The sequence below is a fragment of the Prionailurus viverrinus genome, chromosome B4 (genome assembly GCF_022837055.1).
Source record: "Prionailurus viverrinus isolate Anna chromosome B4, UM_Priviv_1.0, whole genome shotgun sequence".
NCBI lineage: Eukaryota > Metazoa > Chordata > Mammalia > Carnivora > Felidae > Prionailurus > Prionailurus viverrinus.
The window spans coordinates 124,793,203-124,819,536 of record NC_062567.1 but is presented as its reverse complement, the minus strand read 5'-3'; the positions used below and the strand labels follow the sequence as shown (position 1 = coordinate 124,819,536).

The 26,334-nt window shown below is 42.0% G+C and overlaps 2 protein-coding genes across 9 annotated transcripts in view; one reads left to right on the top strand and one right to left on the bottom strand.

Moving 5' to 3' along the window:
* Positions 1-254: 254 nt before the first annotated feature.
* FBXO7 (F-box protein 7) lies at positions 255-22,483 on the bottom strand. Of its 2 annotated transcripts, none has more exons than XM_047865449.1 (9): positions 22,351-22,483; positions 18,217-18,511; positions 12,834-13,061; positions 11,391-11,532; positions 9,178-9,261; positions 6,037-6,132; positions 4,077-4,253; positions 1,933-1,970; positions 255-956 (listed from the first exon to the last, which is right to left on the bottom strand). In XM_047865449.1, exons 1-9 carry the CDS (start codon positions 22,470-22,472, stop codon positions 567-569), a joined length of 1,572 nt encoding a protein of 523 aa, XP_047721405.1. In that variant the 5' UTR covers positions 22,473-22,483; the 3' UTR covers positions 255-566. The 2 variants fall into 2 exon arrangements, with proteins under 2 accessions (XP_047721405.1, XP_047721407.1); XM_047865451.1 differs by lacking the exon at positions 22,351-22,483 and adding an exon at positions 22,161-22,302 and having other exon boundaries at positions 18,217-18,359.
* Positions 22,484-23,369: 886 nt separating this feature from the next.
* Positions 23,370-26,334, top strand: part of BPIFC (BPI fold containing family C) — a 74,833-nt gene continuing 71,868 nt past the window's right edge. The window contains exons 1-3 of one of the 7 annotated variants that reach the window (XM_047865457.1): positions 23,370-23,830; positions 25,541-25,639; positions 25,733-25,789. The gene's annotated coding sequence lies outside the window, so the exon portion shown is untranslated. Of the gene's footprint in view, positions 25,790-26,334 lie in introns of all 7 variants that reach the window. The other 6 variants (XM_047865456.1, XM_047865455.1, XM_047865454.1 and 3 more) reach the window with 6 other exon arrangements.

Genomic DNA, 26,334 nt, shown 5'->3' with positions numbered 1-26,334 from the left:
AGGAGGTGGGTTGAGCAGGTGGGTGTCTAAGCACCCACCCTAGCTTGGCTTCATTTTATAAATCATGCTTCTGCAAACAGTTTTGTTTGAAGAAAGGGTGTAACTAAAAAATAATTAAAAAAAAAAAAAAAGTGCAACAATCTGATGACCCTGAATAGGTTCTCTATCATTTTGAAATTGCCAAGTAATGTTGTGAAGCTGTTCTGAATATTTTATCCCATTATCTTTCTGTAATAAAAGTCAAGATTGCCATATAATTTATACTTAATTTTTTTTAATCTGGTGCAGAACATTATCAGTGAACAACCTTCATCCTAGAGGGAAATTCAGAGGGGGGGGGGGGGGGGAGGTCAGTAGTCAACTATTTCCAAAGCCAACCTGGTCATACAGTGACCTCTGGGCCCTACCACCCCTGGAGCTTTAGATATATCTACCGAAAGGCCACCGTGTGCGTTCCTCACCATGGCACTCAGAACACACTAGAGATCAGCACCCCCAACAAGATGACATCTGCAGTTTTAAAAAACAAAAACCAAACAAGCCCCAGAAGTGAGATTACAAATCAATCACATGAATGGCAGCCGGCTGTCGGTGGGCCAGCCCCTACTGGGTCTTAAGGGAAATCTGTCACCGGGGCCACCTCGCCCTGGCAAGATGGGATTAGGTCCTGGCAGCGGGCCAACTGGATCAAAACGTGGTCTGAGTGGAGGGAACTGGCCGGGTGTCTCCCCAGGCCCAGGGATGAGTGAGTTGATCGGGTCCCCGACATAAGGAAGGGTTAGTCTTTCATCATATTCACCACCAATAATTCCCGGAGGAAGGAGCGAGCTGGGAGGAAAAGGCCTGGGGTGCAAGGGGTTGGGGTAGAATGGGAGGGGGTGGGGCGACGATGGAATGAACATCACATGCCGCCCTCTCTGAGCTTCTTTTCTTTGTTTGTACCTCTTCCTGTACAGCTGTAGAAACACAAGAACAAGATATGGTAAGCGATCTGGATGTTTCCCCAAAGTTCCAATTTGCTTCCACTGCTTTATCTACACTTTCCTCTTCCCACACTATGGAGCAAAGACACCAGTGCACACAACAGAAATTTTACCAGTTTCCATCTGCACGACTAAGGCAGTAGCTCTGAACACAATGCCGAATGAACTGTACTCTTTAACCACACTGCAACTGAACAACTGTGCCAATTCAGGGAAATACTCAATCCAAAGGAAGGATAACTGAGTGGAATGTGCTTTCAAGGCTGCAATCGACAGCTCTTGAGCTAATATGCAATTTTAGGCCCACCTTTCTTGAAAGTGGAAAATTTAAATATCTGTTGAGAAAATCAGGCCACATAATATAAAGTTAAGGTACTGGGGGAAGGGGAGCAGCATTTAAATTCACTTCTTCACCTGAATCATGTTCCTAAAGGATCTCAATCTAAACAGCAACAAAAAATAGAAGCCCATTTCAGAGGACAGAACATCTTCCTAAGGAACAATGCTGTTCACTCAGAACACATTTGAGGACCCTTCTCTAGTCCACCCCGTTTCTCAGTCCTGTCAATGTCTTTTAGAGTAGGCGTCTACGTAAAACAAGCATGCACTGTTCCAACTAGCTGGACAGCTGAAGACCACTCTCTCACAAAAGCTCAGCTTAAAAATTGTTTTGCAACAGAGGAAGAAAGAATGTTTTATATTAATTAAAGTCAAAAAACAATCGCTGTGTTAAGAAGACTTCTTTTCCTGTGTAATTACACAAGAAAATAAGGACTGAGTCTAAGATGAAAGTTAAAAATATTTTCACTTACTGAAAATTAGCAATAAATTTAATAAAAGCAAATTTCATTACATCATAACAAAAATGATAATATGGCCTTAATGCATTAATTCACTAGTTGCTTCAGCGCTAATACTAACATTAGCCTTGATATTGAAAAATACCTACTTCTTTCCAATCTGTGTCTCGAACTCTCGCAGTACCATCTACAAAGAAAAAACAAAAAATAAGAATTTAAAATGCTTCATTCATCCAGGTTAAACAGCAATCTTGCTTCTGACCTAAGGAAACTGAAGCTTACACATGACGCACACGCAGGAACAGGAATCCTTTGTTCACAACACGCTGCATCCCTTGTAACCCTCCTGCACCGACGCAGACCTCTCTTGCTGGCAGAAGGCAGCTGCTGCCGTTCTGTGCTCGTGGGGACACCAATTGGTGACGCCCTCAGGAATATGGAGGACCGGGTGGCCGCTATCTCTTCCTCAACTGCCCCATGCTGCACTGCGCCTCCTCCGCCAGTCTCAGCTGAGAGTGACAGCTCCTTCTAACCTCAAATCTCTGCGACACTGGGTGACCATCTCTTTGTATCGCAGCCCATTGTTACTGGAGGTAAAGCTGACTTGAAGTTCTCTTATTTGGGTTGTTTTCTCCCAACTTTCATCAGTATGACTGCAACAACTAAGTATTTTTTAATATACTCATTTACTTGAAATACATGAAATGAGGAAAGAGAAACCTCTTCAACTTAAATCTAAAGAAGGGGCGCCTGGGTGGCTCAGTCGGTTAAGCATCCGACTTCACCTCAGGTCACGATCTCACGGTATGTGAGTTCGAGCCCCGTGTCGGGCTCTGTGCTGACTGCTCAGAGCCTGGAGCCTGTTTCGGATTCTGTGTCTCCCTCTCTCTCTGACTGTCCCCCATTCATGCTCTGTCTCTCTCTGTCTCAAAAATAAATAAAAACGTTAAAAAAAAAAAATTTTAAACCTAAGAAGAGTTGAGATAAAAGAGATATCTTCCCTAGAAGCTATTATATGGGCATGGAAGGAAGATTTTATAAAAGCTCCGGGCCTATGACGTTACATCCATAGGGAAATTCGTTATAAGATCTGAACAGCTTACAGATGAGCTTGTGGACCATAATCTGGAAATGAGAGAGAGACTGACTGTATTTTAAATCCAAATTTGAGTATGTAAGTAAAAAGGTTTTTATGCCTATTTTTATCATAGCCTATTTTTTTGGTTCGTTCTTCTATATACTTTGGTCATTTTGTCTTTTCATTTCGACTATAATTTTTTTTTTTTAATTTGAGATGACACTTGCTGCCTCCTAGAACAAAATAACATTTGAATTCTGCAGAGGCATAGAGGAATCAAGGAGGAATATGAAAGACCAGATCATTCACTGCTTCTATCTGAGGTTTTAAAGGAAAAAAGTCTTTAACAATCCTAATGACTCTACTTAATATTCTTATTAAAAAAAAAAAAAACAACGAAGGGGATCTACCAAGATTTTTACAGTTCCCAAGATGTTATACATAGCACATCAATTTTTTTTTTATGTGAACCACAGTGTTTTTTTACAATGCAATGCAGTATATACTTATATATACATATACCAAAATAGAAGTTTACTCCTATTTTGTAAAAAAAATACTGATTTTTTTTTAATGACCCAATATATTGATTTCATGACCCACTCTAGGGTCAAACCAGTTTAAAAAACAAAACAAAACACTGATACACAGAAAAGAAATTCTACAGTTGGGCACTAGGCTTCTATCCGGAAATCTTGATACAAAAGGCAAAGTGCTTATACATTTGGGGTAACTTCTCTCCATCCCCAAGTCCCACTGCCATCACTGCTGCAACAATCACCAGGTCATCATAAATGTGACTATACAGAAATAAAGCTTCCCCAGCAATTTACCACAGGGTAGCAAGCAGGGCGCTCCTAACTGGTACACTGGTCACAGCCATGGACGTTGTTTAGAAATACACCAAACTGCAGAGTCAGATATGGAGGATGCTCTAAGAGAGAGAATAAACCTGAAGTTTTTCTATCCTGAACTATTCTCAGTCTACTGAGATATTTGCATTATACAGCACACAGAAATGAACGCGAAGTTTTCGGGATATAGGCACAAGTATATGAGGCTTAGCATCTCCTTCCAAAAAGGCTGCAAGTTATGATTACTTGAAACTCTTAAACAGACAAAGAGCCTACAACTAAAAACTTTTGGCAAGCTGAGTATTTCAGACCTCAGTAAGAACGAGTCCTTTTCCTGTTAACATGTCACTGTGGCAATTACCTCGAAAATCCCGCAGATATAAACACCTCCACAGCAGTTGGTCATTTGAAGCAATAAAGAGATCACGACAAACTGCAGACAAAGACAGAACAGAACGAACATCCAAAAGTCGGAAGATCCGCAGTTTCAGCTCCAACGGCAGGACCACCAACCCGAATACATCTGGTAGGTTCAGCGCTATAAAGAAAAAGAGAACAGGTAGTGAGTAAAGAACATCTGGCTTTCCCCACATATTTAACGGAAGTTACTAACTTGTTCCTAAGTGACAAATTAGATGGTAGTTTCAATTACCCAAATATGCATCACCTACAACAAAATTTTAACCCCAGGTTGGCTATATTGCTCTACTACTAAGTCCCTTATTCCCTCTATGTTTTAGGGGAAAGACAAATACTTTTTCATACAAACCAATGAATCGCTATGACAACTTCCAAATATTAGCCAATGGCCTTTGTTTCGAGCAGTATTCGATGAATGCAACAAAAACTTCTGTATTCAATTACAGAAAATGGATGCTTTGTCGGCTTTTAAAACTGGTTCCCAATACTGCTACTTATTAGCTGTGTGCCTTTGGACACTTGGATTACTTAACTACCATTCAATATCCTTACCTGTAAAATGGGTTAGGAGTACTACCTAATTCATGCAGTTGAAAATTAAGTGTGTGAATATATACAGAGTGCTTAGAACAATGCCTGGCACATAACAAGCACTCAAGTGTTCGCAATTACTATTCTCTGAGGTCTAGCAGGCTGAAAAAAAGGGGAGGTAGATAAATATCAGAGGCAAGCCAAGAAGGAAAAATAATAACATATAATCAAATGAGATTTATTAGCTCCTTTAAATATCTGTGATACTAATCTCCACTAGCTAAGACCATCAAAATCCAATAAAGCATTTTAAAATTCACATATTTCCCTTCCATCACCGGCACATGAAGAAGAAAACTATGGTGACAGCAGCCTAGGCACATGCAATTGGACACCTAAAATACAAGATCCCTACATACAAATGACAAATAAAAGCCACATATCTGTATGTATAAACCTGAAGTTCTTCTCCAGCTAAGGGATTGTGGTAGATGAGGATTCTCATTTTCTAGCTTATAATTACGCTTCCCCTGATGGCCACACTGCCATCAGGCTTGGCCATTTTGTTGCGTCCAATAAAATGTGAGTGCATGTAGCGTATCATTTCCGAGCAAAAAAGCTGTAAGAACCACCGTGTGGCTCGGTCACTGGGCCTTCTTTTCCCTCTGCTCCAAGGAGAGCATGTCCTGAAGAAGGACTACTCCTTCAGCCAAAACTCACCCCCCCACACACACAGCATGCATATGAATGAGAAATAAGTGCTTTAAGTCATTGAGATTTTAACATATTTATTACACCACAAATAAGAGCCAACATAACAATTCTGAATGAAATATACACCTCACTGAATTAGTTTCATCATCTATAAAATGAGGATGAAATCCCCTTCAAAGTTGTTAGCACTAAATAAAAATCCATGTAAATATCCAAAGGAGCTAGCATAGAACCCCAAGAAATAATGTTAAAAAAAAACAAACTGAGACCTAATTTACAGACTATACATTACTTATACATTTGTCAAACACCTATTATGGACCAGACCCTATGTTAGGCCATGAGAATACAAAAGTGGCTAAGACATAGTCCCTGCTTCCAAGGTATCTAAAACCTTAGGAGGTGGAAAGAATGCATATCAACACTTATGATACACTGGAAGAAGAGTTACAACAAAGGCATGCCCAAAATGTTGTCGAAATACACACAAGAAGTAAATAACACTTGAGGAATTAACATTAAAGCTTAGTTTTAAAAGAACATAACTTCACTAGGGGAAAAGAGGCAAGAGTCATATGTCAGGGTCACAAGCATAAGACATAAACTTTTACTATTCTTTCCAGCCATCTGACCTATGATCATTTATCGTCTCTCACCTTGTCGGGTAAAAGCCAGAAGAGGATACACCAGCTGGTCTTTGAAGAGACGAGAGAGCTTCTGAAGATCTTTGTAGATCTTGGCCACATTTTCCCCTAGAGTATTTTTTTTTTTAATGAAAAATCAGAACAAAATCAAGTGGCAAAACTTGAAATGGTAACCTTTACTTCTGCCAAACAAATCAAAGTTGTAAATTTTCATAAGTAATTCTTATACAGACAGACGTGAACCAAAGTCTCTAGTAGAAGTACTATATGCTGTGTGGCTCTGAAAACTCAATCTTAGATGTAAAGATAAAAATCTCATGATTTCAAATTAATAGAGCTGTACCCAACCTATATAATTCACAGACTACAGTTATAGTATGAAAAACTGTGGTGAGAGAGCTGTACACACAGCATGATTTACTGAGCACCTGCCCAAAGTGTCCAGGCACTGGGGGTACAGTGGGGAACCACTCTCCGGATCCCAGCAGAAGTAGAACAGTATTTGTCACATGACGACCAAGTGTCGCCAAGTGTATTAAACATTCTTCAAAGCTTTCTTTCACATCAATGGTTCTCCCTAAGAGAGACATACTCTGACCCCCATTTTAAAAACAGGACAAGATAATGGAAGCCCATCCAAAGCTTCAGAGTAAGTGGCAGGGCAGGGTACAAACCTAAGTCTGGCTCCAACGCACTCACTTTAGCCACTAAACTGCTGCTCAGAGTGTGGCTCACAGATCACCAGAACTGACATCATTTGGGAACTGCTCGGAAATACTGAATCTCAGGCCCTACCACAGACCTACTTAATCAGAACCTGCAATTTCATAAGATCCCCTGATGATTCACCTGCACAGTGCAGCATGGGAAGCACTGCCAAATACGACCTCAAGTTCCCACTGAAATTCCGCCGTACTGTGACCAGGTGTATGACCTTGAACCCTCGGATCCGCACCTGTTTGCTCGCCTATATCAAGGGGATACATACCACCCTGCACCAAAGAATGGTTAACGTAAAGCACCACACACAGTGCCTATGCCCCATTCTGTAACTAAGTACTCCACTGAGAAACAAAACACTATCACCTGACTGATAACAAACAAGAAAAGATATGCAGCTAAACTTTAAATCCTTGTCACACGAACTACAATCTTGACTTGAAGTCAAATGTCAAGATATCTAAAAAGTCAATTTGGATAAGGCTTTTCAGTGTGAAAAACGATTTTTTTTAACAAGTTTTTTCTTTCGGTTATCTATTACAAAAGTAATCAGAAACTTACAAGTATAAAGACAAATAAAAACAAACATGCATTTAAATAAGTATATACTAGGTACTCTAAAAGCCACCGTATAAAGTAACTAAAATTACTTGTCAAATGGGCAGCATAACGCTACCCAACATAAAAATACTGTATTAAAAATATTTAATACAGCCCATAAACTTACTGTAATAGAACATTATGAACTTTCTTCTTCCTTTCACTTCCCTTCTCTTTATTTAACAAAACCCACATAAAGAATACGAATCTGGGGGCGCCTGAGTGGCTCAGTCGGTTAAGCGTCCGACTTCAGCTCAGGTCATGGTCTCACAGTTCGTGGGTTCATGCCCCTCACTGGGCTCTGTGCTGACAACTTGGAGCCTGGGGCCTGCTTCATATTCTGTGTTTCCCTCCCTCACTCATGCTCTGTCACTCAAAAATAAATAAAGGTTAAAAAAAAAAAATTAAAAAGAATATGAATCTAAACTACATTCCTATAAGTTATTTTTAAAAAATAGTCTGAGGAGTCAAATCTATTCCAATTCTAGATTCCACCATTTATTATCTCTGTGACTTTGAAGCACTTTAACCTCCTCTAGACTTGTCTCCTAATCTGTAAAATGGGCATAAATAACCTCCACTACTGTGGAGTGGAGTGTATTTCTAGCCCCCATAGCAAAGTACTCCCTAGTGTGGAGAGAAACAGTGTTGTGGCCAAGAATTTCAAGTTTTCCTGTTCCCAATGGTGAGACATCTTTACACATTTATCAGTCTAGTTCATGCTCAACAGGGGCAGTGCCACCCACAATGGAACAAAAACTGGTTCTCGGAAGGCAGAAACAAAACAAACCCTAGCTACACCATTGGTTTGTGACCCTCCAAAGGGCCACAGTACACAAATGAAAATACACTATATATCTATGGTATTAAAATTTCATGGAAGAGAATGGAAGGGGGACAGATTTTCTACAAAGGTTCCTCAAGGGATGGATAAGAAAACGAAGGTTAAGAAACACTGGTGTAGTATGATGTTAAATGTCCAGAGATCATTATAAGTATGTATCCAGATGTCCCCATTTCCCATCAGTTTTGGTTCACGGACGTTCACAGAACTCGGCCTGATCTGCCCGGGAAACTAACAAGAGTCAGTCTCTAGGCCTTCAAAGCAAAGACCTAGCTCTAGGTAGCCTTCCCTTAAAGACACCACTGCCAATGCCACCACCCCATGACACCACATTTAGATTTTAAAACCCTCCTCAGTTACTAGAAAGACGAAATGGAATAGCATCTGTCAAGGCACGTGTCCAGCACAAAACAAGCGCTTAGAGATGTGAGTTCTCTCTCCACCCATCTCCTCTCCTTCAACCACCTACCTGCTTCTCATACTTTGAATTTAACTAACAAAATAAAAAGGATAACTTGTCTTTGCATCTATTAGTAATCTTACAGAATACAAGCAAAACATGCCTAGAATGTAAACTTTTGGTAAATCTGATCAAACAGCAACCAAATCTATGTTGGTTAAACTAACATTCTGAGTAGTTTTTCCTCCAATAATCTTCAATAATGAAGTTGCACTGTATGGTTTCCACAAAATGCAGATCCTCTCCATACTGATTAAATACGAGAAAAATCCAAAGATTAATTCATAAATTATGAAGCATCAACATCACAAGTAATGAATTACATACCAGTGTCGTTCCATAATGGCAGCATAAATATAATTCAGCATTCCAAGAGGAAAGCAGGAAAGAAACAGATACTCTGCAACACTGTCTTAAATTTGCTTTAATCTCATTCAGAAATTTTCAGTCACTCAAACATTACCATTTAGTTTTGTTAAAGCAAACCTCTCAAAGCTTCATCCCAAAAGTTCAACCATACTTATGTTACCTGGTTCTGTTTTGCAAATAAATGACTCTGGCAGCAGCTGCAATCTGTTCACACTTCTGAGCTCACTGTTAATCTTTAGTGTAGCTGTAAATAAGCAAAAGAGAGACAAATCATTTTTGTCAGTTCCTCAACTGCCTTCATTATCTAGCATGGGCTTGCACTTCCCTGTCCCAACATACGAAGGACACACTATACAAACTGCTCTACGCTCATTTCCTTCCCTCACAACAAAGTCCAAAGTGGAAACCTGCCATCACATCAAGTAAAATCACTCTAAAACAAACACCTCTAAAAACTAGAGTATGCACTTCTATATAAAATCCAGTAGGTATTACCAACAACAGCTTATTACTCATTGAAAGATATGCAGCAAGGTTAATAGGAGACAGTTAAACATAATAAAACCATTATTTCCAACAAGGTCACCAAAAACTCCATTTATTTTTTTTATTTAATCCTTGGCAATGAGTTTTGCCTTGTTTACTAAAAGAATCCTGCTAGTTTTCACAACATCATCTCTTTCTAGACCCAAAGGACCAATATTCTTGACATCACCAGAAGGTTCCATTTTAATCATATATACAAAGGCTCAACTTCATCTCATGCCATGAAAGAGCCAGTGACGTGCTCATGCACATGTGCGCTGAGCAGGAGGTCTTGGGCGAAGGAAAAGACTTAAAGACACACTGCTCCTTTTCAAAGAACCAAGCCTGGAATGGCTGGCTGCCACACAAGTCTGCAAGTAGCTGATCTGCCAGGAGCAACAAAAGAACAAAATACCAGAAACTCAGATATCTTTGAGACATTTAACAGCCATTCTCTTTATGTTATATATCTTGAAACTAGTAAATAGAGATTATCACATGTGTTGTTAAAGTGCTTTTGTAAGAAACGGAGGCAAAAATTAAGTTGGTAGCTTCAACCTCGCACATTAGGATGTGACGGGGCAGGACGCCTGCAAGGAGGCAGAAACTGCTGGCTCTCTGTGTAAGAACACCCAACTGAAAGGCGTGCTTGCTAACTGTGATGAGTCGCTGAAGACACGTGGCTAGTCCACCTGCCATCAGACACATTCTGACCGGCACAGAATACCACCAATACTGGTAAAGCTGAAATTTGAGACTTTTACGGAACATCGCAAGAAATCTAGTGACTAAAAGGAAATACCACAAATTACATCGCAGGGGACATGGAACCACCTTTCACTTCAAAGATCATGACCATGTATGCCAGTGGTTTTCAAAGTAAATTTCTGCAGAACAAACATGTTTCAAACAAACTCTCAGAAGGGACCTTGATAACGCAACAGAAGAACATGGTGCCGCTCAAGGTGCACGCGGCAATACACGTTCCGTGAAGGCTCCTCACTCATCCATCCGGGCGGAACGAGTGCCACAGAGCACGGGGAAACCACGAGGCATCAAAGCAACTGCCTTTGCTACACAAAAGGTGAGCTGCACTGAAAAACCAAAAATACAGCCATTGCAACCCCACCATGCTGTCTTAGCTAGCTGAAGGATAAAGAAATAAAAAATCAGAACAGAACGGAAATGAAAGATTCTAGTCACTCAAATGGCTCTCTAGAACACGTGATTATGAGACTATTCCATAGACCACTGGTAGATGTACAGACCTCTGGGTGGCCTCTGAGCTAAAATGAAATACAAACAAATACAGGCACTGCTATCCCTGTGAAACTGCCAATATGAAAGAGAACTAGAAAAAGAAACTAGTCAGAGTGACTTTCCTGCAGGTCGAGGGATCAAGCACACACATACTAAAGCAGTGCTTAGCAGTGTTTCTATGCATTACTGTTCAGAGACGCCAAATGGGATAAAAAGTGACCCCAGCTCAATCTCACCTCTTACCATCTCTCAGTTCGAGATCTCTGTTAAAAAAATAAACATAAAAAAGTCACCCACAGGCACAAAGTGTTCGAATGTAATAGATCATCTCACTTCAAAGATCACAACACTCCCCGCAACAATAATATCGCAAGGTTAAGACAGCTGAAGGCTACGGCTGCCCGGAGAGAGAAGACTGCCAGCCTAAACATCTACCCACACATTCTACAACCTTTCAGGCTCGGGGTATCAGCGGCCTAGAGACTCAACAAAGTTGAGAAAGATGCAACTGTATCACGAGAGCCAATCACTGAAGCAGCTATAGTCTGGAAACATGTCAGTGTTGGTAAACTAACAGCCCTCCATTACCATTTATGACAATTAGGTTTCCCAAAGGCACACAGGTGAGAGCAGCAGAGCCGCCCTCGCAGAGAGGGTGTGTATACTGCAGCTTGTACACACCGCCCGACCTCCAGTTCTCTGGCATGGACATGGCTTTGGCCTCAGGCCCCTGGGGAATGAAAGGAAAGAGAAACAAATAATGAAGAGAAGTGCTACTCTCAAAAAGGATTAAAAATCCAACAGGCCCCTAACTTGTCTGGAAATAAACATTCCGTACAGTCCCCTTAATAAAATCTGTCACATCATTACTACAGCTAGTAATAAAATTTTGATAGGAAAACGTTTAAATGTATTCTCCTCCATCAAAATGTTCAAATGGATAAAGTCACATCAGAGACAGGGATTGTTTCTCTCCTCAAAGACTTACTTCTCTGCCTAGCAAAGCAGTATCATTATTGAACACCATACCTCAAATAGCAGTGCATTTATGAAGCCTTTAAAAAAAACTCCCGTTTGTCATTCCCTTTTATCCCCTAACATTCTGTTCTTATTTCTATTGTTACACACTTCTATTGTAATACATTATAATTTTCTTTTTATCTACTTCTCTCCCCCACTTATGGACTCCTTAGGGACAAGGACTTGTCCCAATATCTTTATATCCTAATTCCTGGCTCAGATCATGGCATGCTGCGGGTATTCAATGATCACTGCATTGCTCTACATCTTTGTTACTTATAATGTGGCCCACAGACCAGCAGCATTACTATTGTGTAGGAGTATCCAGAATCTCAGGCTTTACCCTAGACTTACTAAATCAGAATCTGCATTTTAGGAAGATCCCCAGGTATTCTTAGGCAAAGGTTTGAGAAACTCTAATTGTTCCTCTCCAGGACTCTCTGGCATCCCGTATACATATACGTCTCTCCTAGAATTTAACCACTACACTGATGGTTCATAGACTGTCTCTCTCCCCCACTCCTGGACTAGAAGCAACCTGAGAGCAGGGACAAAGCACTGTACCTGTCAGTGGTAGATACTTACCAAACAGAGAATGAATGAATGAAGGGAATAATGTCCCTCTTCCTAATTGAATCTTTACTAGATTACTGACAATTCAAAGCCATTAACATAAAAAATAATCCAGTGAGCCATCCCTCTAGACATGCCCGCCCCACACTCTTGAACACAGTTCATTTCATATTATTGTAATCTTTTTACCATAACTGCCACCACTTCTATAATACAAACTGACAAAACTGACAACAGAAATGAAGGAAAAAAAAGAGAGAGGGAACTTTTATTGACCACCTACTGTATACCCATCACTGCATTCAGCACTTTACATTTAACACTCAACTGCATTTAATATAGAGATCTACACAACACCCTAGTAATGTTTGTTAGTACACCCCCATCCCCAATGGGAGGCTGAAACCCCAACACGATGTATTCTGTTTGTAGCCTCACCTGAGGTATGTAACCTGACTCCAGCATGAGCAGATGTATTGACACTATCAGGGCATCACTGGGACTGGAACAGTCGGCTGAGTGATACAGGACCTCTAATGAATGTGGCACTTGCCCCTCCACCGACTCACTGCAGAGCATCGGTTCTGAGGGACAGACACCTGTGGCCTCTTCCATAGCCACAACATCTTGAACTGACTCAGTTTCAAAAGTCTGGCTAGGCCCCGACTGAAAAAGATAACAAATCAATGAATTCATTAAAGAGACTTTTATTTTTACAGTTTATTGTGTATCCTGAAGTGAACTCAGATTAGTGCCCAAAGCCAAAGCATGTTATTAGCTTCAGAAATGGGACACATTTTAAGTGAGCCCTCCTAAATAAATGAGCTGGCAATCTATTCCCCCATCCTGAATTCCTTATCTCCGTTCATCCTGGCCAGTATGCCAAAAACCGGAAATCAACCTAGCCTCCTCCCTCTACCTCACTAAACTCTACTTTCGTCGTGATCAAAGTTCCACTGAATCTATGTCCAAAATACCTCTAAAATCTGCCCCTACTACTCCAGTGGTACTTTAGACTCATTTACCTCTTGACATCCAGCAATAGTTTCCCCAAGGATCCCTGACTCCATTTCGTCTTCCAAGACACCCACTGCTGCGAGAGTTTCCGACAATTAAGAATCCAATTATGGGAAGGCCTGGGTGGCTCAGTCGGTTAACCATCTGACTCTTGGTTTCAGCTCAGGTTATATATGATCTCACAGTTTGTAGGATCAAGCCCCGTGTCGGGCTCTGTGCTGTGAGCAGAGAGCCTGCTTGGGATTTTCTCCCTCCCAATCTCTCTGCACCCCCAAACCCTGCTTACATGGGCTCCCTCTCAAAACACATACATACATAATCTTTTTTAAAAATCCAATTATGTCCCATAACCAAGCTTAAAACTTGCCAGTATTTCCCCAGTGCAGATCGCGGCATTCCCCTAAATTGTGCCTTGGGATGTGACCTTAGATGTCCTCAGGAAAAAAGAGGTCTACAATCAATTAAGTTTGGAAAATACTACATGCTATAGCCACCAAACCTCACCCTCCACATTCACAAAATACATCGTGGCATTACAGAGCTCTGAGAAGTCCAACAATAATAATGTGTGTGTAATATTTAGCCAAGAAACACTACTCTCCTTCCTTAGTACCCAGCATCCTCAGAACACTTACTTATAATATAAGGGAAGAAGTGTTTCATAGAGGACATGCTGTGAGATGCAGGCCTAGAAAATGAAGTCCCAACTCCTAAACGCCTTAGCATACGAGGTCCTTCATCACTTCACCAGATCCCTGACTCTCAAGCCCACTTCCTGCCACCCCTTCCTCTCCACGCCAGTGTTCCCCACCTCTGCAAAAGAGGCAGTACAGACAGACTACCACCCTGACTTGCAAAGGCCTTGACTACTGCACTTTCCTGATTTCATACCTATATCCTACCAGGACTGCAAGCTTAGAAAGGAACAGAGTAGGGATGCCTGGGTGGCTCAGTCGGTTAAGCGTCCAACTTCAGCTCAGGTCATGATCTCACAGTCCGTGGGTTCGAGCCCCGTATTGTGCTCTGTGCTGACAGCTCGGAGCCTGGAGTCTGCTTCAGGCACTCAGATTCTGGGTCTCCCTCTCTCTGCCCCTCCCCTGCTCACACTCTCTTTCTCAAAAATAAATTAACATTAAAAAAAAAAAAAAAAAAAGGAACAGACTACGTGTCACACACTTTTCTAATCCCAATACAGTACCTGGCACACAGCAGGTGCTCAACAAATGCTTGTTGAACCAATGCTTAAGAACAGTATCTTAAAATTTCATAATTCGGTTTTGTTTTCAGTGTCTTCTCAGTTGTACCATAAAAAAGTCTATAAAACAGTAAAGTCAGATGATGTTGCCTTTTCATACATGCTGTAACTGACTCAGATTAAGTAACACAATCAAGGTTACCAGCTAATAAAAACCTGAAATGAACCAAGATCTCCAGACTCACAGTTCAGGCTTTCAGACACAATACACTGCTTCAATAAGACTATGTTACTTGTATTAATTTTGCTCAGAAAGTTTGTCTGCTAAGCATGTGCTCAACTCTTAATGCAAAACACATGTTTCTTCAAGATCATCGTTCCATTAAAGAAAGGGCAGAGGAAATTAAAATTACATAGGATAGGGGCGCCTGGGTGGCGCAGTCGGTTAAGCGTCTGACTTCAGCCAGGTCACGATCTCGCAGTCCGTGAGTTCGAGCCCTGCATCAGGCTCTGGGCTGATGGCTCAGAGCCTGGAGCCTGTTTCCGATTCTGTGTCTCCCTCTCTCTCTGCCCCTCCCCCGTTCATGCTCTGTCTCTCTCTGTCCCAAAAATAAATAAACGTTGAAAAAAAAAATAAAGTTTTAAAATTACATAGGATAAATGAAAGGATGGAAAAATATAAGAAAGCAAGAGGCAGTTCCTCCGGAATCCCTAAGGACATAGCCCTTATTGGCTTATGAAAAAGATCCAAATTCACATGTTAAAACCTAGAGGCCAATGACAATTCATACTACCAAAAAAAGGAGGCTCCATAATACTTCTTGGCAAACAGAAACTACTTATTAAAACCACTTATCACCAAAATTATGAAGCCTATAAGCGCTTTGCATCTTACTTATCTACTATAACTAACTTTGGGCCATTTGCTACTATTGACGGTTGTGTGGGAGAGAATCTATGTGGAGAAAATATTTTTAAAAAGAGTTACTCTAAACTGATAAAGCCATGGGAGGAAGGTATCAGAACTCCCTGGTGAGCTTATCAAACCCAACTCCCACTCCATAACAACCATTAACATTCTGAGCCATTCTGATAGGATATGAAATATCTATGATATTCTTCATACATGTGGAAATCAGGAGGAATTTGCTCAGCACCACCTCTTTATTTTTTTAATGTTTATTTATTTTTGAAGGAGAGAGAGACAGAGTATGAGCAGGGGTGGGGCAGAGAGAGAGGGAGACACAGAATCCAAAGCAGGATCCAGGCTCTGAGCTGTCAGCACAGAGCCCAATGCAGGGCTCGAACTCACAAGCTGTGAGATCATGACCTAAGCCGAAGTCAGATGCTTAACCAACTGAGCCACCCAGGCACCCCACAGCACCACCTCTTTAAATAAATCATTTGTCATGTCATGTACAAATGATGGCAATAGGTGATTAAAATGCACTTTAGGGCTAATATTAGAGTCTGATACCACATTATTCCCATTTCCCTTAAAGATTCAACAGGTACTAGAATTCCCAAATAAATGAAAATAAGAAAATTACACTTAATTTTCAAATTTTACAAGTAAAATTTTCCTATTGTTTCCAGTTTTACCCATCTATTTTCCTTTGTTGTTGTTGTTGTTGAAAGACAGGGCATGAGCAGGGGAGGGCAGAGAGAGATGGAAACACAGAATTTTAATAAGAATCTGAAGTAGGCTCCAGGCTCCTCAACATGGGGCTCGAACCCACAAACCGCAAGATCATGACCTGAGCTGAAGTTGAGGCTTAACCGACTGAGCCACCCAGGCACCTGTCTATCTTCCTTTTCTAATACATCATTCTACATTTAATGAGCAGATCATACTGTTTCAAGTACTTGAAGCACACTTAGGAGATTTCAAGCTTACTTACTTCAAGATTACAAGCTTAGTCACCCTATACAAGTCTGAGAATACAAAACAACACGCGTTTAGAACTAGAATTACTAACTTGAAGCAATATTAATTTCTCAAAATTTTTCAAAAGGAAACTAGTAAATATCACATATATTATGAAAAGTTCCATCTTACTGGACAATTTTATAAGTACACAGAAATAAAAGGAATGGACCCTTCCACCAGAATCTCTGAATGTGTCTAAGAGCAAAGATGATTCAGAAATATAATTTAAATATGTAGCTAAGTATTCTTACTTATTCCCTAAATTACCTCCATGAGACAGAAACACAGAGATACATAATACTTCCTAAAAAAAAATCATAAAAATACTCTGAGCTTTATAAAGCCTTGTTAAAATTGCTTAATTTCTCTATATACTATTACTAAAAATCTCAACATACTACCAATCTATTAAAAAGCATTTCTTCTTAGCAACTGTCTATACTTATTGAGGTTACAGGCACAATGAATACTTATATTCATAAGCGTTTAAAGCCTGAAAAAAAAACAAAATAACAACTAAGCTTAAGTAGTAAGTATACACACAAAAAACAATTAACATGATTACATATGTATTAGTATTAAAAAACTCAGTAATAAATTTCATCATTTGTGCCACACAAGAAATCAAAAGGCAGGGTAATCACTAAGGGGGTGTTTACAAGGCAATACAGATGATCGATAAAGAAATTAAAGATGATCATTGGGGCTATGGCTGGCAGGGCCTTGGAAGATGGGCAGAGACAGGAGAGGTAGGAAAGGCCGTGCATTCCAGGCTGGGTGAATGGCAAGAGCAAAAACGTGAAGCAGTCACCAGTCTGTGTGTGTGTGTGTGTGTGTGTGTGTGTGTACGTGCGCAAACACATGAATGTGCTGGCTGGCACAGGGAAAATGATAAGGACTCTGATCTGACTGCAGGTGACAGTTTACTGAGGGAAGAACAGAAACTGGCCCTGAAAAGCCTTAAAGACTAGGGACAGCATTTTCTTCCTCTGTAGCATGACAGGGTTAGAAATATTTGGACTTTTTCAGCTCAAAAATTGTAAGCACTGGTGTATCAAGGACACACAGCTACTACAGAACAAGGGAACAACAAAGTCAAAACCGTGTCAGGAAAAGATGAACGCAGAAAATAGACTGAAGGACAGACACTGGAAGCCTGGAATGGAAAGGAAACACTGACAGGGCTTGTTAAGGCGCTGGATATAAGCAGACAAAAATCATTCCAGGGTTTTAAGCTCGGGAAAACAGTGGTGCCACTGAGAGAAAGGGCAGCTAGTTTGGGAAGAGAACATTAGTTCATATTTCCAAATTTATGTTGGCACAGAGTCTGAAGTAACAACGTTTAAAATCCAGGTATAAATGTCCTGCAAACAATTTGGAAATAACTGGACTCTATATAGCCTTAATGGGTGGAGCAGACCAGAGAAGCTAGGCTGGGAATCATGAGCTCAGAGGCAACAACAGGAGCCAAAGGACAAACCATCTGAAGGAGTGAGTGTCTGAACAAAATAAATAGGTAAACACTGGGCTCTTCGGATGGTCCAACCATTTAGCAGTTTAAAAATTTCTACAAGAATACGATCCGCAATCTACTAACATTACCCTGATACAGAATTCAGTCGAGGTGTTCAGTATCCTTTATCAATTACCCCTTTTCTCATCTTGATGTTAATACCTACCATATTTTCATCATTCCTGACATCAGTTTGGGCTGCCTGTCCTTGGAATGAATCACTTGGTTGTTCATCCTGTACGATGGACTGATTGGAGCTGGCGGCCAAAGAGGGTTGGTCATTATTCTGGAGTGAGGAATGCTCTGAATCTGTGGATGAAGGTAAGTTAGGTGCTGGAATGGCATCTTCAAGAATCAAACATATCAAGTCCCCAGAAACAATCCCATATGAAGCCAAGGTCTCTTCATCTCCAGTGAGGGCATCCTTGTTGTTCAATGTGATTGCAAACCGGGTATCAGAACTGCCAAGAAAGATGGATAAGGATAGTAAGAGCTACCTACCATTACCCATAGCTACCATTACCTTCAATACACTAGGAACATATATAAGATACATGGTATAGTCCTAGAAGAAATAAGTAACAAAAACAAACCAAAAATAAAAAGGAAGCCAAAGTTTTACAAAAAATATCAAAATTATTTGTTATCACCAAGTGCCTAAGTTATAGATTTCTAATGGCTACAATTCTAGCCTGGGTGATAGGATACAGTAACTCTCTATCATTAATCCATGTTTTCATCAATTCTAAGATACACACTTTACATCCTTTGTAACTTGGATATCTTTGAAACAGGGATGCTTCTTAAAACTCATAACACATCACAGCTTAACTGACATTTTTTTTCCTTTAGTGTTACATAAAACAATACGCATCTTAAGAATGACAGTATCTGAGAGTCAAGGAAATACACTCTTTTGAAAATTATGAGGGGTGCCTGAGTGGCTCAGTCAGTCAAGCATCCAGCTTTGGCTCAGATCATGATCTCGTAGTTTGTGGGCTCAAGTCCCGCAACGGGCTCTCTGCTGTCGGCACAGAGCCCGCTTCAGATCCTCTATTCCCCTCTCTCTCTGCACCTCCTCTGCTTGCACTCTCTCAAAACTAAACATTTTAAAAATAAAAAAATTTAAAAATAAAACACAAACTATGTCACATGATTCCTCTGCTCAAAATCCTCCTCCAGTGACTTGTGTCTGAACTTGGAATGGAATCTTTAACATGGCCTCCAAAGCCCAACATGTGACCCCCTATCCACTTCTCCTATCTCCTCCAGCCTTCTCTTTACTGTTCCCTATTAACATAAGCTTTCCATCCCGTTTCTCAAAACAGATCAACCTCATTGCAACCTCTGGGCCTCTGCATTTACTCTTCCAGATCTTCAAAGGACTGACTCTCATCATTCTGTCTCAATTCAAATGCCATCTCTACAGAGATGCCTTCTGCCTAACCTCCACCACTCTATTCCATTTTATGTTTTATTTTTATTGTAACATCACTATGTGAAAATTCCATATTTATTGACCATCTCTCCTCCACCCCCACCACCAGAAGTTAAGCTTCATAACATCAGGTATCTCATCTATCTAGTTCAAAACTCTATCTCCAGCTCTTGACAAATAAAAGTATTAATGGAATAAACGCAACCAATAAAGAGTAATCGGGAAAATGAAACTGAAATCGGGGTTACCTAGTCAGTGTTCTTACAGGACAATCAGCTTATATCTGCTCCAAAATACTAGACCCACGTCTTAAATGAATATTCAGAGTCACAAAAAGATGAGTACAAATACATCCCTCCTGCTGATAAATACAAGGTCACCTTTCTTACTGATAACCTTTTATAGTAAGAATAGCACAAATCCAAAAACTCACTGCTAAACAAGCTAAGAGCTCAAATTAGCCTGAAGCAATGAACTCTCATCCCTTCCACATCACAGACTACCTGATTTGAAAGAATAACCATCATTTCACCACAAAGTGGTGAGGGGTAATTAACAAACCATTGCAGAACTTTTTACAAGACATTTACACTCAGCAATGCTGACTTCGTTAACTTTTTGAGAGGTTAACCAAGGATGAAGTTCTTTGAAAATCATGTTCTATTTATTCTTACAATGCTGCATTTTCACAAATGTTCACAATTCATTTTTCTTTCACAAGTACATTTTTTTTCTTACCAATTAAAGTACCTTTGGTAGAGAAATTACTGAAGTTCTAGAACCTACACCTGCTTATCAGAAAATAAGTAGCTGTGTTTCTGTTTTCAAAGACTGTTGAACATCTGCCAGATGCCCCAAAAAACACCACCCCGACTTCAGGAGAAAAAAAGAAACACACTTCAAATGAACTATGTTCTTATGGATCTTCTGTCACAGCAAAAGTGTTTTTTTTTAATAGTATCTAATACAATGTTCATTCAAGCATCTCCCTGTAGAAAAACTAAAGAACTGTGTCATTAATAAAAATGCTGGCCTTCCCCCCACCCCAACCTGTAGAAAAAGGGAAGAGCTATTTCTAAAGTAACATAGAGCTTTCCAGGGGAGGAATTAAAAACTGGTGTTCTGAAACTGAAGAAATATTTAAATCCATCAGGAAAAGCCATCCTAGAAACACCAAGCCTTTTAAAGATATTTTATGGCAATCCCAGATCCACTTGCTCAGAGAAGACATTTTAAAAATAATGTCACAGGGACGTATTTTAAAACTGCCTATAGGGGCGCCTGGGTGGCGCAGTCGGTTAAGCGTCCGACTTCAGCTCAGGTCATGATCTCGCGGTCCGTGAGTTCGAGCCCCGCGTCGGGCTCTGGGCTGATGGCTCAGAGCCTGGAGCCTGTTTCGGATTCTGTGTCTCCCTCTCTCTCTGCCCCTCCCCCGTTCATGCTCTGTCTCTCTCTGTCCCAAAAATAAATAAACGTTGAAAAAAAAAAACTGCCTATATATTACAAAATGAACATACTTTCAGAAGAACAAATTTACTTTCACAAGCTGAAGCTTACATTCCTTCCAGTTAACCAGCCTCAACTGTAAAAACAAACCCAAAGGAGAAACTAACTTGGGCTCTTAGATAAATAGTCCTTTCAAGACGGTCTCTCCTAATTAAAATAATAATAAATATACACATATATATGAAAAATCTTTTAGAAAGAAGTTACTTTTGAAATTGTCTGGTGGGCTAATGATACCAGCATACAAAACGCTTAGGTTTTAACACCAATAAATAACAGCAGGCATGTCACTTAACATAATGTTCAAAAGTTATTATGTCAACACCCTCATTTTTAATTTGGAGAAAAACAGCCTTACTTTTAATATGGTGTTTTCCCCTGAAAAATGAAAGGGTGAGAAGTTCATAATATGGCCTCATTTTACTGAATTCCCCCCAAATGAAAGTATGTAAGTCTTATAAAAAGGATCCACTTAATTAAGAGAAAGGTCTTCTTATGAACGATTCACCTAAAAAGCCCCAGCGAACACGTTTATTTTTTCTTAGCACACTCAAATTCCAAATCTGCTAGCTCAGCAAGGGAAAAGGACTACCCTTATTTCTGTCCCTCTACTCCCAGTTTACTGTCCCCAGAAAATTCTCCCTTGGAAGCAAAGCCATCTCATTCGCAACCTCATAATAGCAAAATCTGATCCTTAATTTCTCAATGTCACTGTCCCCAAACTGCAAGCTCTCCAGGGACATCCCAAGGCCAACGTTTATCTTAGTTTTGGCAAAAACACAACATCTCGCCCAGGGAAGTAAAAGGAGATGACAAATGCCGACCGCCCGCAGTCTGTAACACTCTGCGGAGGGCAAGCCAAAGTGCTCGCCGCGGCCCAGCACGTGAGCACTCAAAGCGGCCTCGAGGTTACCGCGGCCCCAGCAGCGGCCCGCTCACAGGTGGCCTCGACGGAGGGCCGGTTTCTAACTTCTAGAACTTCCCAGACTTTTCCCTTGGAATACTGCGACAGCTGGGGACGGTGAACTTAAATCCCAGAGAGCCTGGAGAGGTCTACCCCACACCAAACCCCTCATTTCCAATTTCACACTTTAAAAGGGCGCGAGAAGTCTGCGCCCCGGCACGTCCCCGGTTTCTTCTGCAGCAGAAGCGAAGCGAGGGCTCACCCTGCAGGGGAACGGAGCCCCCAGGACGCCGGGCCATGTCCTCCGCGAGCCGGGAGCCGGCGAGCTGCAGCCCCAGCGCCCGCGCCGCGCCCGGCCTGCGCGCGTCACAGTCCCGGACCCGCTACGCCCCGCGGTCGCCCGGCCTCACGTGACAGCCCGGGGCGGGCGCGTCCCCCCACCCCCCGCCTACCTGAAGCCCCACGACGGCAGCAGGGCCTGGCTGAGGTGCGCGCGCAGCTGCCCCAGCGTCGGCTCCGCGTCTGGCATCTCCACCGGCCAGGTCCTCTTCTGCAGCCGGACCCGTAGCTTCATGGCGGCGGCGGTAGGGCCCGGAGGCCCGGACGCGGTGGCGGCGACGGTGACGACGGCGCGGCGGCGGGCCCGGAGCGGCAACCACCGGAGCCGTAGGGGTGCCGAGGAGCAGCGGAGTGAAGGCCCCGCCACGGCCCCTGCCGGCCGGTCTCTGGAACTTGAGCGCCCCGCCCCTCTCTTGACGGCGCCCCCTGGAGCCCACCCGGCGAGCGGGCGGCTGGCGGCCTGCGCCAACCCAGGCCGCTGGGCGTCATGCGATCGATGATTCGGCGCGCAACGGCGCCGCCTGGGAGCGGGAGGACCACAATGCGCAGGCGCCGAGACTGCCGCGGCGAGCGAGCTAGGCGATGGTAGCTGCTATTCTGCGGCCGGGCCGTGCCGACCCCTTCCGGGCGTGCGTGGAGAATGTTAGCGCCGAGAGAGAGGCTGCACAGTATGTGACTCGCCCCTCCGCAAGGCCCAGGCGTGCCTGGTTCTTACCCCACTTCCTCCGTGGCGCCCAGCTCCAGCGGCAGGCATCTGTTCCGAGAAGCCTTAGGTTGAGCCCAGGCTCTGGTAGTTTCCTCGTGTTACTGAAAAATATGAAACAGCTTTTAGTCCGTCACCTATATCAGAGGGTATAGTAGTAATCTGCTGCATAGCAGTCACCCCAAAGCTTAGCAGCTTAAAACAACGAACAGTCATTGTCCTGTAGATTCTGTACATCAGGAGTTTGGGCATGGAGTGGCTGGGTGGTTCTGTCTCGGTCTCTCGTGACATTGCAGTCAAGATGCAGGCCAAGGCTGCATTTGTCTGAAGTCTTGACTCAGGCTGGAAAACCTGCTTGCAGGATAAGCTCACTCACAGTCCCGTTGGCAGGAGGCCTGTTTTTCATGGCACAGACCTCTTGAGTGTCCCCAGGATATGGCATCTGGCTTCCCTCAGAACACGTGATCCCAGAGAGACCAAATCAAGCTACAATGTCTTTTGTGATGCAGCCTCGGAAGTCACACATCACTTCTGTCATTCTAACCAACCCGTCAGTGTGGGAGGATCAATCCAAAGGCATGAATACCAATAGACAGGGATCATCGGGACCCATGTGGGAGGCCCGCTACCGTTGAGGTTCTGACAGTGATGATGATGATGATACCTTGGAGAATCTTAAAATCTCATCTTTGTATGATAGCCGGTTGTCCAAACTATAATAAAAGAGTCAAATGAAGTTTCTTCCACTAGGTGGCAGTACTTGTCCACATCCTGACCTTCATGAAATAAGCACGTGTTGGACACCGACTTTCTGACAGATACTATTCCAGGTGCTGGGGTCTCAGAGAAGGGAAAAGGCATGTTCCTACCGGTGCAGAGTTAACAGCTGAGTGAGTCAATTCTTGTAGTAGAGCATAATAAGTGTTTTGTTTATGATAGAGATCAGAACAATGCTGGGCACAGGGGTACCTAGAGAAGGGTTGTGCCAGTAGGGTTCTTGATTGGCAAGGAATATGAGATTGAGGAAGGGTGGCAGGACCAGGGTGGCTCAGGTCCTGAGAGAAAGACAGAAGATGTGGTCAGAGGGAAAGACAGTGTGTACATCTCAGATAAAGAAGAGCCTTGAACTGAGCAAAGGATTTGGGACACATTCTAGAATGTTTGGGAAGTCAATGAAGAGTTTTAAGCAGAGGATTCTTTATCAGATGTTGCTTACTTCTGAGCAATAGAGACTAGCTTTGGCTAAGAAGAAAAGGAACATGTTTAAAAGGATTCTGGATAGCTCAGGGAATTTGGGGGAGGACTAAAGAAGTGGTTCCTGGATAATTCCAGAAATGGAACTCAACCATGCTGCAGAACTGGCCTGATGAGGAAACTATCATGACTGGATTGCTGCTGCTGCCCCACCGGGCCCCGGAGGAAACTGTTACCCTGACAGGAAGCACTGTGGAATGGCTGCCACCTTCATTTGCCACATGTTTTTGCAGCCTCCTGCACCAACAAAATGCCAGGTTTCCAAAAAAACCTGTTTCCTCACTTTGCTCACTTCTAAATCAAAGGCTCATAGGGATGCATCTGCTTGAGGGAGATCGAGTCCCATGTCTGAGTCCTGGCTACAAAGGAGAATGAGATTGAGAGTCTGAACTCCTTCCTTGGGAAGGCAAGACTTAAAATAATTGGAATTTCTGCCAGGTGTAGACAGGCCGTTCAAAAGATGATAGGAAGCCATGAGTCTGACAGGTGTACACCACAAGGGGCATAGGTCAGATCTGAAATGTGAATCTATCACTGATCAAGTACATGGGATACACCACAAGGGGCATAGGTCAGATCTGAAATGTGAATCTATCACTGGTCAAGTACAGGGGATATATATTAGATCAGAGTTCCTCAATCTTGGCACTGTTGACATTTGGGGCCTCGTAAGTCGTAGTTGTGGAGGACTATTCTGTGCCTTGTAAGATGTTCAGCAGCATCCCTGGTCTATCCACAAATGCTACTAGAAACCTCTCTCTCAGTTGTAGAGCAAAAGATGTCCTCAAACTTTGCCCCATGTTCCCCAGAAGGCAAAATTGTCTTGAATTTAGGGACCAGCTCAGTTAGGAGACTCTTTTGGTAACTGAAAGAAGAAAGCAATTAGTGGGATGACAGTAAGAATGTAGACGATGGGTGAACAGGGATGATGTTACAGAGATAGACATAACAGAAGTTGGAAAATGGCTATATTTGGAGGCCTTATTGGTTAAGATACAGCTTCAGCTACCCTAACAGAGATCTGAATAGTAACCTAAAAAAGATAGAAGTCTGTTTCTCTCTGAGATACCATTCTTGGAGAAAACAGTGCAAGGCTAATATGGTGGCCATCTTTAAAGACCATCTACCACAGTCCACCTCTCAGTACTGTGTAACCCTGGATAAGTTACTACCTATAAAAATGAAAATAGTAACAAGAATGTATCAGACAGCCATGTTGTAAAGGTTAAGTGAGAGAATAGCTTTGGTTCTGTCTTTTGTTTTAAGCCACTACATTTGCGACCATTTGTTAAAACAACGGAAAACTAATCTACCTGGGATCCTTGTCTCAATCCTTTGCCCAGTAGGGTGTAACCACTGGCATGGCAGAAGTAATCCAATCACAGGGATTTAGCAGGGTCCTGGAAGAGAACCAGAGCATCTCCAAGGCACTGCCAAGATTTAAGGTACTCTAGAGGATGATCATCCAAAACCTCAAAGATCCATGACAATGATCTCTCAACTATTTCTCTCCTTGAGAATTTTTTTTTCTCTTACAGATCCCACTTTAATGTCTGCAAGCAACAGTTACTGCAACTTTCAAAGAGTTCAGAAATGTAAATTTCTTTTTTTTTTTTAAATGAGCCATTTCATAGAATACTACAAAGGGATAATGTCAGTCTTCTGTGGGAATACATTGGCTCACAAGCCTTCCTTTTTTTTTTAATGTTATGTTTAAAATGGTTTTAGGTTTATGGAATGATTCTGAAGACTTATATACCACATACTCAATTTTCCCTATTAGTAACCTCTTAATGTTTATTTATTTTTGAGAGAGAGAGCACAGTGTGCAGGGGAGGGGCAAAGAGAAAAGAGAGACAGGGGATCCAAAGCAGGCTCTGTGCTGACAGCAGAGAGCTTGATGTGGGACTCAAACTCATGAACGAACCATGAGATCATGACCTTAACCAACTGAGCCACCCAGATGCCAGGTTGATGCATTTGTATTAACCAAAGTCTATACTTTATTCAGATTCTCTCTGTTTTTTCCTAATCTCCTTTTTCTGTTCCAGGATCCCACCTAGGAGACCACATTACACCTAGTCATCATGTCTCCTTGGGCTTCTCTTGGCTGTGACAGTTTCTTAGACTTCCTTTTTTT

Coding starts and splice junctions, on each gene's coding strand:
- FBXO7 (XM_047865449.1), bottom strand. CDS start 22,472: ATGAAGCTACGGGTCCGGCTGCAGAAGAGGACCTGGCCGGTGGAGATG. Junction 11,533..12,833: donor AGTCAGGTTACATACCTCAG/GTGAGGCTACAA, acceptor TTCATTCCCCAG/GGGCCTGAGGCCAAAGCCAT. Junction 1,971..4,076: donor ATATCTGCGGGATTTTCGAG/GTAATTGCCACA, acceptor TTTTCTTTGTAG/ATGGTACTGCGAGAGTTCGA.